General features: G+C 44.2%; 1 protein-coding gene across 1 annotated transcript in view; it reads left to right on the top strand.

The window, feature by feature from the left end:
• LOC126252543 (ATP-dependent translocase ABCB1-like) overlaps positions 1–17,275 on the top strand; it is a 305,981-nt gene that overhangs the window by 260,755 nt on the left and 27,951 nt on the right. The window contains exon 19 of the mRNA XM_049953441.1: positions 9,556–9,797. Coding sequence (XP_049809398.1) covers positions 9,556–9,797 — 242 coding nt within the window. The remainder of the gene's footprint in view (positions 1–9,555; positions 9,798–17,275) is intronic.

Here is a 17,275-nt window from a genome sequence, read left to right as displayed (position 1 = left end):
CAGTGAAACCGAGGAATCGAGCGTGAGGGTCGGCAGATTAATAGCGGTTGGCTGCTGGCAACTTGTGAACTTGTGGTAGAAGTCCCGTATGTATGGAAGACGGGGTAGCCGCTGTTATCTCGGAGCAATGGAGCAACAGCAACTTAGCAAAGGCTTCTAGCCAGCCGAGCGGTGGTTGGCGGTTGACAATACGACTGAGCCGTCCCGAAGGCTAGAAGTAGGATCCGCCAGGCGTTGCCTTGGCGTCTGTAAGTCGATTACTGGAGAGCACCGACTGGCGCGACGGTAAGGGCTACGCTTCTCAAGAATCTAGCGCGAGTTCTTTTTGAATGTATCTGCTGTACGGCCGATTATGTGCTTACAGGAAATAGAATACCTACTAGTGCTACGCAGACAACCTGGGCGGGGGTTCTGTACAAAGTTTTCCACTTTCTTACACTGCTTTTAACAGATTTTGTGTGGTCTGTTACGCTCTTATACTGCCTTTGAAAGATTTTGCGTGTGGTCCGTTGTACCTAGTTATGAGTCTCCTGGATAGTATTATTTCTTGCAATCATTGCAATAGTACAGGGTGAAGCAAATTTCTACTGTGATTTTACGACGCGCTTGTATAGTCTTAGGAGTAAATTAACCTGACAATTATAGCTATGATATTAATTCAGATATTCTCTTCATTGTTCGTTTGTGGGGTTCTGAGCACAACAAAGTAGTGTCTAATTATCGGGGGACTAAATGTAATTTATTGTTGTTGTTGTGGTCTTCAGTCCAGAGACTGGTTTGATGCAGTTCTCCATGCTACTGTATCATGAGCAAGTTTCTTCATCACCCCGTACCTACTGCTACCTGGATCCTTCTGAATCTGTTTAGTGCATTCATGTCTTCCTCTACGATTTTTACCCTCCGCGCTGCCCTCCAATACTAAATTGGTGATCCCTCGATGCCTCAGAACATGTCCTACCAACCGATCCCTTCTTCTAGTCAAGTTGTGCCACAAATTTCTCTTCTCCTCAATTCTATTCAAGACCTCCTCATTAGTTATGTGATCTACCCATCTAATATTCAGCATTCTTCTGTAGCAATGTAATTTATTATATTTTATTTTTTATGCCTTTAATATTGGCTTTTCACTCATAATATTTTGTTTTCTTCATTGTGGATTCATTAATAAAACCTTAATTTGAAAGAAATTTTCGCTCTGCAGCGACGTGTGTGCTGGTATGAAACTTCCTCGCACATTAAAACTTTGTGCCAGACGAAGTCTCGAGCTCAGGACCTTGCAGAAGAAGTACGGCCAGGACACGTCGTGGCTCGTTCTTTGGTAGGTCAGTTGGTAGAGCACCTGCGAGCGAAAGGGAAAGATACCGAGTTCGAGTCTCAGTCCGCCACACAGTTTTAATCTACTAGGAAGGGTCATTTCATATAATGTCGATAATGTTCTACTTTAATTGAAATGAACTGATCGTTTGGAATTATTTGTGGTATACATGGTATCAGTACGGTGCTTACTATGATGAGAAGTGTATATGGCCCCCATAGCCCTAAGCCATCTCAGTCACTTCCAGTCCTCAATCAGCCTATGCTGCTGCTGCTAAGCCTGCCATACCAGTCCTTGTGAAAGAGCTTTCCTTTAATGCGAATTTTGTTGCGTATGTTTGTTCACTTACTCTGTTTTTCAGAGAACTTTTCATTTATTGAACGGAAACTAAACTCACTTGATTTCCAGAACATGACTGAGCAGCAGTAGTGATACTGGCACCTTTATTTCTACTTACGTTACTGTTAGTGTGTCCCGTGTTTTCTGCACAGAGTGTGGGATGTCCATACAGGTGACACTCGCTTCCCATTGCGCGCGACACAGCCCACCCAGAGTAATGTGAAGTTGGCACCGGACTTTCGAGAAATACATATTTCTTTCAGTTCTTGAAAGTTATACCATAGTTCTAGAGTTATTTGTACAATATTTAAGTAATTCTACAGAATTTCGAGAAGGAAACAATAATACTTAGCAAAATTATAATCTTGCAGGAGAAAAACTGCAACATTTGCGAAAAAATTAATAGTCACAATTCTGAATAGTGTTCCAAGAGTTCTACAGGAAACTCTAATGACTTTTTCTGCAGATAATACTTTACGAAACGATTGCGATACTGAGGAACCCATTTCCACAGTTGTGTGAAGATGGCACCCGATTTTCGAAAAATATACGTTTTCTTCAGTGTTCTTCGCAGATATTCTATAGTTCTAGAGTTCTCCATAAATATTTTTAACAGTTCTGTAGAATTTGATGAAAAAATTGGGATCACAGTTCTGAATATCTGAATAGATGTGAAGTTGTCAAAAATTTTTCGGAAAGTATACATTTATTCGGAGTTATTTATAGATATGCTATAGTTCTAGATTTCGGTGCACAAATTTGGAATAGGTCTGTAGAATTTTGCGAAAAAAATTGTAATCACATTTATGAATGGTTGAGTAGCTGTGAAACTGGCACCCGACATTTCTTTATAGTTCTTGGTAGCTGTTATATAGTTCTAGACTTCTCTGTATTAACTTTGAACAGTTCTGCAGAATTTCCCCAAGAAAACACTAGTATTCGATAAATTTTAATGATGTAAAAAATTTGTTATCAATTTGCGAAAGTAAAATTGTGAGCACAATCCTGAATAACTCACCAAGAGCTCTACGGAAAACCTAAATGACATTTTTTTCTCGGATAACAGTTTATGACATACGGGAAATAATGAGAGATCCATATTCACTACGAAAAATATACGAAATCGCACTAGAGTTCTGATGACAGGGCCGATCGCATTTCTGGATAGCACCCTAAGAGTTTTATCGAAAAACGTAATGTAATTTCTTGTGAAGATAATCGTTTAAAACTTGAATAATGTGGGACTCGCTTCACTAACGTATAGGTCGTCGATCGGAAGCTGAGCTTCGCTGCCCTAGTTGTGGAGCCGGTGCATGTAGGTACAAGCCTGCACACATTGTGTCGACTGTCGTTATGTATCCGTGTCCTGACAACCTCAGCAATATAATGGTAATCGCTACTTTTGCGTCTACTTACTGCGTTGTATTAGAACTATTTTGATTTAATTTGATATTATTTGCTACAATTAAGTACCGCTGTCTCTATAATGGGCTTCCACGAACTGCTGTTACTTTACTGTTTGATACATACTGGGATTTCCCAATATTTAGCAATACGTATGCCATTTTTTTTTCACAGAGTAGTTCAGATGCGTCAAACAGTTCAAGGAAAGAATATAAAATTAAAACAAAAAAGTTGTAATACAACGCAATAAGCAGACGCAAAATGGCGACTATCATTAGACGGCTGAGGTTGTCAGCACTCGGATGCATAACGATAGTCGACACGATGTGTGCCGGCTTGTACCTACATGCACCGATCGAAAACCTATATTTTGGTAAAGCGGGTCCCACGCTATTGCAGTTTTAAACTATTACCTTCACAAGAAATTACATTACGTTTTCCGATCAAACTCTTCGGGTGCTATCCAGAACTCTGATCGGAACTGTCATCAGAACTCTACTGCGATTTCATATATTTTCCGTAGTGAATAGGGGTGCTTCAGTATTTCGCTTATCCCATAAACTATTACCTGAGAAAAATATGTCATTTAGGTTTTCTGTAGAACTCACACTTGGGGAGCTATTCAGAATTGTGATCACAATTTCACTTTTGAAAATTGATAAATAATATTTATACATTAAGATTTCCCGATTACTGGTGTCTTCTTCGCTAAATTCTGCAGAACTGTTCAAATTTAGCACAGAGAAGTCTAGAACTGTAGCATATCCACCAATAACTCTGAAAAAAAAGTTGATTTTTCGAAAGTTGGGTGCCAGCTTCACAGTTACTCAACAATTCATAAATGAGATCATAATGTTTCCCCAAAATTTAACAGAACTATTCAAAACTTGTGCTGAGAGATCTATAACTATAGAATATCTATAAATAACTACGAAAAAATGTATATTTCTCGAAAATCGGTTGTCAACTTCACAGCCATTCAGCTATTCAGAATTGCGATCATAATTTTTTCGCCAAAGTGTAAAGAACTATTAAAATATTTACAGAGTACTCTAGAGCTATAGAATATCTACCAAGAACTCTGAAAAGAAATTATATTTCTCGAAAATTGCGTGCCAACTTCACACAGCTGGGGAAATGGGTCCCTCATTATTGCAGTTATAAAGTACCATCTGCACAAAAAAATTTCGTTAGGGTTTACTGTAGAACTCTTGGAGCACTATTCAGAATTGTCATTATTAATTTTTTTCGAAACTGTGGCTATTACTTTTTCTATAAGACTAAAATTTTCCCAAATATTATTTTTCCTTGATATAATTCTGCAGAGCTATTCAGATTTTGCATATAAAACCTTAGAATTATGGTATAGCTATCAGGGATTCTGGAAAAAAATGTTTACTTCTCGAAAGTCGGATGCCAACTTCACATGAGTCACCCAGAGCTACGGGCTGGCAAGCAGCTGCATCAGGTGAGACGGGCAAAGCCCGTCGGCTCGAATGCTGCGCGCCGGGACTTTTCACTAACTATGCCACAGCGACGTAGTTCGAACATTCAACCGCTATCGAGACACAAAAAACGTTGAAGATCCGTCTTGTAGTAGTCGTCTGCGCTCAACAACAGACAGTCACCGGTATAAATTATGATCACAGCTATTCCGAGCAGGTAGCAATAGCTCCACACACTGACGTTATGGGAGGCAACTGAAAGAGCTGTGTCGATGCAGACAACTGGGATAACTGTGACTCCAGGCAACAATTACGAACAAGTGTACCGACAAGCACAAAGAAAGGTTGGCAAGGAAACACGTTGAAAGGAACTTGGATTAGTGGTGTAGGCTTCTTTTCACCAGTAGTAGCGACTGGAGATCTTTATCACTTTTTCGTAAGGAATTGTTACAGTGATTGTGGCTGTTTTCACGTCAGCGCTGACTGAAGTTAAAAATATGAAGGATGACTAACACATTTTGCCTGTCAGGCAGTGGGAGAGACACGCATCTGCTGATTTTGATACCCTGGACCGCAAAGGCATCCGTCTTCTTCTATTTGCATGGGCTTGTTGCCAAGTAAGTGATATAAGAGAGTCATTTAATAATTAAAGGGACAAATTGATGTAGAAATTAAATGATGTTCAAATGTTTTTGATTTCCTAAGGGACCAAACTGCTTAGGTCATCGGCCCCTAGACTTACACACTACTTAAACTAACTTATGCTAAGAACAATACACAAACACACTCCCGAGGAAGGACTCGAACCTCCGGCGGGAGGGACCGCGCAGTCCGTGACATGACGCCTCTAGCCGCGCGGCTAGAAATTAAACAATCTATAGATGGAGTAATGTATTTTCATGACTTGAGGTAGGTATCACTGAGATAAGCTGAGAACAATTATCTGATAATAATTGTTTTGTTAATAACGTCAATATTGAACTTAACGATGGCGTGCCACATTAGTTAAATAACGTTCTGTGATCGGTTATTTGCTTTCTGAAGAAAAAAAAAACAACTGAAATCTTTTCTCGAACAATTTTACAATATTATGAAAGTTTTATGAACTCCGGAAACTTCTGTAAGTGGGTATAGCAGATCAAAAACGGTGAAACCTCAATGACTGACGAGAAAACTCCTGGCCAACCAGCTCGTTCGCTTCGATGCCACACTGACAACGTTATTCATGAAAGCCGACGCGCTACAACAACATATAGCAAAAACTGTTGGAGTAGATGTTGGCACAGTTCATAACGTTATCGCCGGCGGCGGTGGTCTAGCGGTTCTAGGCGCGCAGTCCGGAACCGCGCGACTGCTACGGTCGCAGGTTCGAATCCTGCCTCGGGCATGGATGTGTGTGATGTCCTTAGGTTAGTTAGGTTTAAGTAGTTCTAAGTTCTAGGGGACTGATGACCACAGATGTTAAGTCCCATAGTGCTCAGAACCATAACGTTATCAGTGACGAGCACAAGTAGAGTAGAGCAAGTGCAAGGTGGGTCCTGAAAGAGTCAACAAAACAGTACAAGGAAACAAAACTCAAAGTGTGCACAGACTTGGAAGAACACTATGAAAGTGAAGGTGACAATTTTTTAAACATGATTTTAACGTGAAATGAAATTTGGGTTAACCATTTTGAGTTCAAAAGACAAAGCATGGAATGGAAGCACACCAGCTCACCTGTCCGAAGGAAATTCAGAACAAAGCATCGGCGGCAAAAGACACATTGTCGGTCTTTTGGGATGCCTAAGGTGTCATCTTTTGTGGTTTGGAAGAGAAGCGTACAATAAACACGGACAAGTAGTAAAACACTCCAGTCGCTACACCCTACCCCCTCGCCTGCTAGTTCAGACATGCTCGTGAACAAAGTAAAGCCAGCAATGAGAGAAAAATGTTCGGATCTCAATGAATAACCATAATATTGATACACGACAATGCTCGTCGTTACATCGCCCAACTGGCCAAAGAAACCATTGAAAAAATTGACCTGGAGATACTACGTCATCCTCCCTTCAGTCCAGATTTCGCATCCTCCAATTTTTGTTTGTTTGTCCATTAAAAGACGCATTAGGTGGAATAAAGTTCAGCAATAACGAGGAGGCCAAAGAATTTGAGGGAAAGTAGTTTGAAAAAAAGGACAAAGACTTCTTTGCGTCAGATATAAACAGTAGATCATTGCGAAAAATGTATTAATTGTGATAGTAATTGCGTTGAGAAACAGTAAAAGTTTCATTTTGTAAAAATATACAATTTTTTCTACATCACTTTCTGTGTTTGATAATTGAATGACCCACGTAATTAATAAAAAATGGAGAGAGGGGGGGGTGAAGCTACAGTGAATGAGAAGTTTTCGGTGAAGTTAAACATGAAAGTACTTATATATTATAAACCAAAAGGAACATAAATTGAGGTAACCCGTCTCGCGGCTACATTAGTGCAAATGGTGCAAATGGCTCTGAGCACTATGGGACTTAACAACTGAGATCATCAGTCCTCTAGAACTTAGAACTACTTAAACCTAACTTACCTAAGGACATCACTCACACCCATGCCCGAGGCAGGATTCGAACCTGCGACGGTAGCGGTCGCGCGGTTCCAGACAAGCGCCTAGAACCGCTCGGCCACAAGGCCGGCTACATTAGTCCACTCACAATTACAAACGAAACGAACTGGAGAGCTGCCTTCCCGCTGGAGGCCAGGTATTACACATGAAAAACTCGGCAAGAAGTACAGTGTAGACAATGAAATCGAAAACCAGCACCTAGAGAGAGAGAGAGAGAGAGAGAGAGAGAGAGAGAGAGCGTTCGGTGTGACTGCACGATAGCAGCTATCACGATTAATGCCAAGTTCCCCACCTCCCATTATGCTATTCCTCAAAGCTATTGTCCAGCTTTACAGTCAATATTTCGGCAGTGGGCTCTTTTTGTCCTTGGGACTACTGAACCATACTGCCAACAAGTTGGTATATACATAAAACTATGTTTTAATAATGATTTAGGACTGGTTTGTAGGTCCCACGAATCTAGCCATAGTATCGACGATAGACATAATGGAATATAAAAAAGAACTCAACAGAGATAGAGAAGCATACACCTTGATGTACATCCACAGATAGCATACCAGATTTCATATACACTTGTTACTGTCTCGTGTGACATGACATAAATTTTATATATTTGATTATCTTCATGCAGCAACAAAAAGGGCATATTCAAATTCACAAGGTTTTGCACCTTAGGGTTTTTTTGTGTTTAGAAGAAACAACAGGAAAACATCAGATCGCTTAAATCTCTTTCTTCTTTCTTCTGACAATCGCAGAAAGGCTTATACTTGACGTCTATCCGATGTAAGCATGAAGGAGTTCAAACATGGCTGGTACCCATTCATACCAAAGGAGTTATCCAACACATATAACATATCTTGTTCAAAGAGCGGTAAATGAAAAGTATACCAAGAATGAAGTATTTTCAAAATTTATTTAGTTAAATACTTATTTTTCGAGCGTATGGCATTAAATATAAATTTCTGGGTGGTTTTAAAAGTTTGATAACTGGTGCTACATTGAAAATTTATGTTTAAATAAGTGAACATTTTTTTAAAATTTAAATTTGTTGAAACTCTGTCTAGTGACTTTATGACTTCCATTTTAGGCATGTAGTGTCACTTGCCGGAAGTATTGTTCCGACGCAAATATTTTTCATTATTTGTTAGTGTACTTTGAATGGTAATCAGCCCAACATTAGCCTAGACGAATATGTGGAAAGTGGCTAGAATCGACTCTCATACTGGACAGCAGAACCTACAGGAAGATCATTGACTGGTTTCATTCAATATCCAAAACTTCAACGTACTGTATCAGTTGTCATTTGGTAGCGCCAACATTGTAGGTACAGTCGAAAAAAATCAATGAATATCAGTCCAGCCGACATGTAAAACGGCTGTAGGCTGATTCAACTGTTTTCATTCGTTTGCTCTCACAGACTGGTTTCACTCAGAACAATGAGTGAGCAGTCTGACCAGCACATGAAGCTACAACCGAATGAGTCGATCGTTTCCCAACAACCGAGTAAATTATTTTCATTCAGTTGTTGCTATCGCTATGAGCATAGTACAATGCGTGGTGTTCAAAATGGTTCAAATGGCTCTGAGCACTATGCGACTTAACTTCTGAGGTCATCAGTCGCCTACAACTTAGAACTAATTAAACCTAACTAACCTAAGGACATCACACACATCCATACCCGAGTCAGGATTCGAACCTGCGACCGTAGCGGTCGCTCGGTTCCAGACTGTAGCGCCTAGAACCGCACGGCCCCTCCAGCTGGCACAATGCGTGGTGTGGAGCTGCATGATACTGAATGTTACGCAGCTTCACATTTTGATTTCACGTTTGTGCAAAGACATACACACTTCTGAACGGCGTACCTTGGTTTTGGTTATTGTTTTAATTTCACAGTGAAGTCATTTATTATTCCAAAAGTCGGATTCTTTCACTCTGTGCTCTCCTTGGATTTAACCGCACACACTTTAACAGATGCAAGGGTACGAAGCGTCTGAGCATTTTCGTTGTGACATATTACCAAAGGGAGTCTTCTTCTCTTGCTGCTTAACTTTCTATATTTATCTAGAGCATTTTCTGTCTGCTGCTCAGCAAGAAACCTTTCTGTGTCCAGAGTTAATACACATTGAACACAAATGGTAGGAGATAAAGAGAAAGATTAAAAATTTTATGAAACAGCTGTTATGCCAAATTTCAAAGGAGGAAGTCATGTAGTTTAAAATTTTTCTTCCGTTTTATTTGCGCCCCCCACCACCCTCTCCCACCCCTCTCTCTGCCTGTTGCGCTAATCTCGGACATACACCAAACTGGAACACGAAACGACCAACCAACTGCTGTTTGGCTAATGCCTTTTATCGTAACATGTTATGTGGTTGGTGTTGTTTTCTCTTTCTTAGGATCCTGCTTGTGGCACCCAGAACGCGCCCCGTGACCAAACACATTGTCTCGATCTGCAGGTGGCGGTGGAGGCTGTGGGCAACATACGCACGGTGGCGGGCCTGTGCCGCGAGCGGCAGTTCCACGCCAAGTACATGCTGGAGCTGGAGCCGGCCATCCGCCTCGCCAAGCGCAACACCTACGTGCGAGCAGCCGTCTTCAGCCTGGCGCGCAGCCTCGGGACCTTCACCTACGCCGTCTGCATCTACTACGGAGGCTTCCTCATCGTCTCCGATAGCGTACCGTACCAAGACGTCTTCAAGTGAGTAGCAATGAGTGAAGATACCACACCGAATATTCCCCTCGTTGGCTATTTGTATTACACAGTGTGAGGCTTCAAACTTTTTTTTAATGTCTCTTGACAAATTGAAGATACTAGTAATGTATTTTCACCTGGGCGATTTGGTACGTTATTCTTGGCGGACACGTTGGTGCTGTTGGAGGAGAGTAGACTATGTACAAGAAGAAGAGTTCATCAACAGCACAACACAACACACATATTCATCACATTCAGCTATATGAGACAGCTCAAGGTGCGACATAATGTTGCGGATGAGGCCTGCGACCATGACCTAAACTTGAGGAGACTTATACCATTGCTGAATGGGTCGCTAGAATAAATGATCATCTATTGTCAATAAATAGTCATTTACTGACGCGTTTAGGGCGCAGCCCTTCGTCAAAACATCAAAAAAAGGAAAAGTCATCGTAAAAAATATGGAGTCAAATGTGTCAGCCGTACTCAGTATTGAGCTGAGTACTGATGTTGACAGCTAATTCCATACTCTGTGTGAAGACTTTTCTTTTAATGATGTTTTGATGGTGGGCTGTCCCCGAAACGCGTCAATACATTAGAATTTTTGAACAGTAAGTGACCAGTGATTCCAGCAACCTATTCAGCAGTGGCGTAAACCACCATAATGTACAATTTAAGGCAGATGACGCGCAAGACGACCAACTGCCACGAGAGTATGTAAATGAAGAACCTAAACAAATTGGGTGGCCGAGCGGTTCTAGGCGCTACAGTCTGGAATCGCGCGACCGCTACGGTCGCAGGTTCGAATCCTGCCTCGGGCATGGATGTGTATGATGCCCTTAGGTTTAAGTAGTTCTCTAAGTTCTAGGGGACTGATGACCTCAGCAGTTAAAACCCATAGTGTTCACAGCCATTTGAAGCCTAAACAAGTACAAGTGAATCTTAACAAAAAACGTGTTTTCAAAGCCTTATTAATCACTGACGTAAACTAAATTTTGTTGCTTCACATGGAACTGTGCGCCTGGTCCTAGGTATAACGTGTTGGTTAGTGATATTACTATTATTATTGCTATTATTGTTATTATTATTATACTACCGGAGTACCTGGCGTTTCGCAGGTATGTGTTTGTTTCATTCTTCTATTAGTTCAACTTCTCCATACCCACTCCCCTTTCTGACCCATTCCTCCATAACCCACCCTCTCTGACCATCTTCTCTACCCCCTCTCTCTCTGTCCACCTCCCCCTTCTCCTGTCCATCTCCTCGTGCTACTCTCTCTGTTCATCTAACCTTATCTCTGTCCATCTGCTCCTCCCATCCTCTGCCATTCCCTTCTGTCCATTTTCTCCTTTCCTCTCTAATCTGCATCTCCACTGCCCCCTTTCTTTGTCCAGCTCCTCCTGCCCCCTTTCTTTGATCATCTCCTCCTGCCCTTCTCTCTCTACATCTCCTCCTCCTCCTCCTCCTCCTCTCTATGACCATTTCCTCTTCTTCCCTTTCTTTGTCAATTTCCTCCTGCTCTGTTTATCTCCTCCTCCTCCTCTCTCTGTCTGTCTCATCTTCCCTCTGTCTCTGTCCACCTCCTCCTGTTTCCTTCGTCCATTTGCTCCTTTCCCCTTTCTCTGTTTCCACCTCCCCTCTCTCTGTCCATCACCTTCTCCTTGTTTCTTTGCCAATCCCCTGTTTCCCTCTCGCTATCTGTCCATTCTTCCCCTTCCCGTCCTCTGTCAATTTACTCCTTTTCCTGTATCTCTTCATCTCCTCCTCCCTATCTCTGTGCCTATCTCAAAAATGTAGTTCAAATGGCTCTGAGCACTATGGGACTCAACTGCTGTGGTCATCAGTCCCCTAGAACTTAGAACTACTTAAACCTAACTAACCTAAGGACATCACAAACATCCATGCCCGAGGCAGGATTCGAACCTGCGACCGTAGCGGTCTTGCGGTTCCAGACTGCAGCGCCTTTAACCGCACGGCCACTTCGGCCGGCTGTGTGCCTATCTCCTCCTCCCCCTGTCACTGTCCATCTGCTACACTTCCCTTTCTCTGTCCATCTCCTCTCGGTCCATTCGCCCCCCCCCCTCATTATACCTCCTCCTCACTCTATCTGTGCCCCTGTTTTCTTCCCTTCGCTGTCTGTCCATCTCGTCTTCTAACTCCATAACATCAAGCTTTCCCCAACCTTAGACTGGTCGTTCTAATCCACAAAGAATTTCTTCCAATATAGAAAGGTGGCCTAGGTGCAATCCGCCTATGGCTGCGGAGCAGCTCGGACTTGTTTACGTCCCGGCTGCGAACGTTAGCGGAAGAAGCGGTGTTTACACTGTCGTCACTCGCTTGTGTTACTGTTTGAATCGAACGCAATGGCACACAATTTCCGAAAAACCACGATACAGTTCACGTTCTGTAACGAGTATGCAAGACCGAAGGCTTTCGAAATCGAATGTTTCTTGAGGGACGAAGTGCATCTTAATTACACGGATATTATTGGAATTCATTTATCAATCGTGAGCAGCACTCTTTAGGTAAAGATGATTGATGACGCAGCATGCGATAGAATCATTGAAGCCGCCAAACGAGGATTCCAATTCCGACACTCCGATGGTCATATTGGCGAAGTTTTAGTAGCTCATTCGGGCCTGGGCGTGCGTACGATTCGAGTCTTCGAGCTGCCTTGCGAGGTACCCGAATCATTGGTCACTGAATCACTATAGCCATATGGCAGAGTTATTAGTCATAGGGCCGAACGTTGGGCAAGTTTTAGCACGTATCCAGTGCTCAATGGTGCCCGACAAGTGCGAATTGCCCTTACGAAACATGTGCCATCGTACATGAACATCGGCGGCTGTAGAGCTATTGGTATCTATGATGGACAGCCCCGGACACGCTCCGGGTGTGGTGGTGAAGGACATCTTCGGTCAGCGTGTATTTAGAGGAGATTCATGCAACTCCCCAGAGGAGACTTCCAGAATCCGACTACACCAACGTCACTGCCGATGTCTTACGTGACGGCACCTCGCGGGGTGGTGACGCCGAAGTCGGAGCACACTATCGCACCAACGCCGCAGTTGATTGAGGAGCCTTCGGGTCCCACTAAAGAAGGAATGGCTCCGACCAACCTCCAATCCATACAGGTGGTGCAGAAAGAGGATGACAGCATCACACTAGGCATGGAAGCTGAAGTGGAACGGCCCCAGAGCGGTGTGGCGGCGGTGAGAAAGACGGATATACAAGATTCACCAACACCAGAGGCCGAGGTTAGGGCCCGCAAACAACGCTCGCCAAAGCGCCGCAAGAAGCACCGACTAAACTCTGCGGAGACGCTCCCTTCTCTTCTTGGGAGCCCAGATGAGTCTAACACTATGGACCTATCTGACTTGGAACCACAAGCTTCGGATGTCGCTGACCATATGAATTCGGACAGTGAAAAGATGTCATGTTGTTCAGACGACGCATCCGCTCAGAGGCCTGACACCCCTTCTGCGGCGGAGTTTAAAGCTGCGAAAGAACAACAGATGTCACGCATCAATGCAGCACAGGGAATTTTTGGAGCACCCCAATAATATCAGCTGGGATGAGCAGGACGACGAAATCACCGATGCGGACCATTCTATTGGTGGGGAGTCGCATCCGTCCGCATCTCAAGTAACCTAATGCCGCAGGGACACGTCCGTCGGGCGACCCTCTGTGGATCTGCAAAGGGACTATCGATACGGTGAAATTTTGTCATTTTAACATCATGTGGAGATGACAGCTACTCGACCCCAGGCACACAGAATGGGGACAGTGAACGTAAGTACCATTAGATTGCCCGTGAAACAGCAGTTGTTTAGGGACATGATATACGCGTCAGATGTGGATATACTGATGGTGCAGGAAATTTACATTCCTGAGTTCCAGGAAGTACATGGATACATCTCCTACAACTCGCCTCACTCGAACAACGACAGTGGAACGGCGATATTGGTCCGAGACGGGATTCCGGTTCGCGACCTGGCTTATCTTCCTTCGGCACGAGGACTGGCGATAACTGTTCATGTAATTCGTATTCTCAATGTTTATGCCCCTTCCGGCACAGACAACAGACGGGCGCGTTCAAATGGTTCAAATGGCTCTGAGCACTATGGGACTTAACATCTGAGGTCATCAGCTCCCTAGAACTTAGAACTACTTAAACGTAACTAACCTAAGGACATCACTCACATCCATGCCCGAGGCAGGATTCGAACCTGCGACCGTAGCAGCAGCGCGGTTCCGGAATGACGCGCCTAGAACCGCTCCGCCACAGCGGCTGGCTAGACGGGCGCGTGCGAGATATTATTCGGAAGAGATTGTGTCCTTATTTACCGGCAGATTCGATCATTTCATTATAGGTGGTGATTTCAGTTGTGTTTTAGCCCAAAAAGACCAGATTCCACATTACAATACCTGTCGTGAATTGCAAGTGCTATGCCGGGACCTGAAGTTAAGCGACACCTGGGACATGATTCATAGAATCCGTGAGGGATATACTTTTTTTGCCAGTCACTCGGTGAGCAGACTCGATCGAATATATGTTTCGATTGGTCTGCAGGATAAGGTGGTCGACGCGGAACGATGGCCTGCAGCATTTACTGATCTTCTGGCTTAAATTTGTAACATATCACTCCCTAGACAAAGTGTGTGGAGAAGCCGCGGGACATGGAACCTCAATTCGTCACTTTTGGCGGACCCCGAATGTCGTCGGAGAATCGGGGAGGTATGGGCCACATGCAGCGCCGTCTACCAACTTATACCTCCGTGCTTCAATGGTGACTCGAGTGTACCAAGCCGGCAATAAGAACAGCTCAAATACAGTATGGTCGGGATAAGACGAGATGGCAAAGAGACACTCTTGATTATTATTACACCATGCTTCGTGAGCTGTCATTCCAGGTGCCGTCTGCAGAACATCATGCAGAAGCTCATCGTGTCAAGGCACAAATCCTATCGATCACGCGACGACGACTGGGTGGCATCCCAATACGGACAAGATGTCTAGACACCATCAGTGGCGAACGTACCTCGATGCACCACGTGTCGCGGGAACATAAACGTTACCGCCGGGCATTGGTAACAGTGGTCCACGGTTTAGATGTCTGTCAACTGACAACACAATAGGACACTGCAAATGAATTTTTAGAGCATTTCCGCCACCTATATGCCGGTACCCCGACGGACCGTCGAGTGGGGGAAGACATACTGCAACATCTGCAAACGACATTGACAGAGACGGATAAGGCAGCACTTATGGAGCCACTCACAGAAGACGGTATAATGGTGGCACTCACAAAAGGAGTGGCCCATAAATCACCAGGGCCAGATGGGATTACGTTAGAGTTTTATCGAGAATTCGTGGACATGATGATGTCACGGCTGGTGTCGATGTACAATGAGAGGATGCGTCCGGACAAGCTCCTACCGTCGGATTTTGTGACGGGCTTTCTTCTTCCCATCCGGAAGATGGCGGGGAGTCGCAGTGTTAATCAATATCGGCCTCTCACTATGTTAAATACCGACTGTAAAATCTTTTCACGACTACTATCATCTCGTCTCAAGCTGGCGATATACAGGACAATATCCCCTGATCAGGCTTGCCTAGGGGTGCGAAGCAACATCTCCTCGGCGTTAAGTGAATACCGTGACGTTATCGCCCTTGCGGAAACGTGTAGAATGCGAGCAGCGTTGATATCTGTGGACTTCGATCGTGCGTTCGACAGGATAAACCATGACTTCTTGGAGTCAGTCACGTGTAGAATGCGAGCAGCGTTGATATCTGTGGACTTCGATCGTGCGTTCGACAGGATAAACCATGACTTCTTGGAGTCAGTCATGAGCCGAATGGCGATTCCACCTGTTTTCATCTCCATCGTTATGAGGCTAATACGAGGGGCTACATCGAACGGTCGGGAAGCTGGCTCGATTCCCATTAACAGCTCAGTCCGACAAGGGTGCCCACTCTCCATGATGCTGTTTGCAATAGCACTTCAGCCACTGATGTGTGTTATGAGGCACTCACTTACTGGGATAGCGCTTAATGAGAACTGTTTCGTTTGTCGCGCATATGCGGACGACCTGATCCTTCTTGTCAAATCAAGACATGAAGTGCGTCAGGCTGTTGAACGACTCTTACGGGACGGCGGCAGAAAGTGTCGTTAACATGACGAAATCCAAAATTATGCACATTGTACGGGGTCTGGAAGACGTACCGGGACAGTTTCAGAGGGTGCAATCGCTTAGATGTCTGGGGATCAGATTTACCCGTTCACTACGGCGGTCAGCGACGGCGAGTTCTCGGCGGCTTCTGCAGAATGTTCGTCTGAGGATACGCAACAACTCACTGAGAGCTTTTGACATGATCCAACGTGTGGCATACTCCAACGTTCACACAGCGTCACGACTGCCCCATTTAGCGCAGATCCTACCAATACCGAAGGGTATTGCAGCCCGCCTCATGGCTGGCTTGGTTATTATGTTAGTACTGGGATGTTATTTAAGATCAAATATGACCGTTAACGCTACAGTTCCGGAACGGTGGCCTCAACCTCACAAACGTGCGAAACAAAGCTTTGGCGCTTTACATGCGAGCGATGATACGAAATTGGCAACATCGAAAGCATACCATAACATTAGCCCTGATAAAAGTACTTGTTCAGCCTTCGTACGAACCCCCGATAGCGGTGGGCAACATTTGGCCTTCTCTTGCACACATTGCCTCATTTCTTGTTGATCATAGTTATGTTCGTCTGAAAATACCTTCAACGAGCATACCCACGACTCGGGAGATCTATAGGTGCTTGATGGATCACCATGGCCGCAACATAATGGAATTCAAATACCCATCGAGAACTTGGAACCACATTTGGTGTGCAGTGCATACTCCATTACTGTCAACAGCAGCGAGATCGATGTGGTATATTCTTATAAATCGTAAACTAGTGACCAGGAGTCGATTACATACAATTCATATGGTCGATTCTCCTCTTTGCACACACTGTGGACTGTTAGCAACGGAAGAACATGGTTTAGTGTGTGGCGCAGCGAGAAACGTCTGGATGCTGACGCATTGGATACTGGCCTTCCTTCGGCGCACTAACTACACAGAAATCACATCGGATGTACTACCTGTTGGCGCCAGTTATGACTGGATTATGTTAGCGTGGAAAAACACGCCGGCCGCGGTGGTCTCGCGGTTCTAGGCGCGCAGTCCGGAACCGTGCGACTGCTACGGTCGCGGGTTCGAATCCTGCCTCAGGCATGGATGTGTGTGATGTCCTTAGGTTAGTTAGGTTTAAGTAGTTCTAAGTTCTAGGGGACTAATGACCACAGCAGTTGAGTCCCATAGTGCTCAGAGCCATTCGAACCATTTGAACAATTTGGAAAAACACAACGATTGTAAACACCGAAACCGCCTCAGATAATGGACCTTCGGATGTTCGACGCAGGAGAAATACATGCTGCCCACA

The sequence above is a fragment of the Schistocerca nitens genome, chromosome 4 (assembly GCF_023898315.1).
Source record: "Schistocerca nitens isolate TAMUIC-IGC-003100 chromosome 4, iqSchNite1.1, whole genome shotgun sequence".
NCBI lineage: Eukaryota > Metazoa > Arthropoda > Insecta > Orthoptera > Acrididae > Schistocerca > Schistocerca nitens.
Note: the sequence above shows the minus strand (reverse complement) of the source record. Positions and strands in the feature narration are given on the sequence as shown.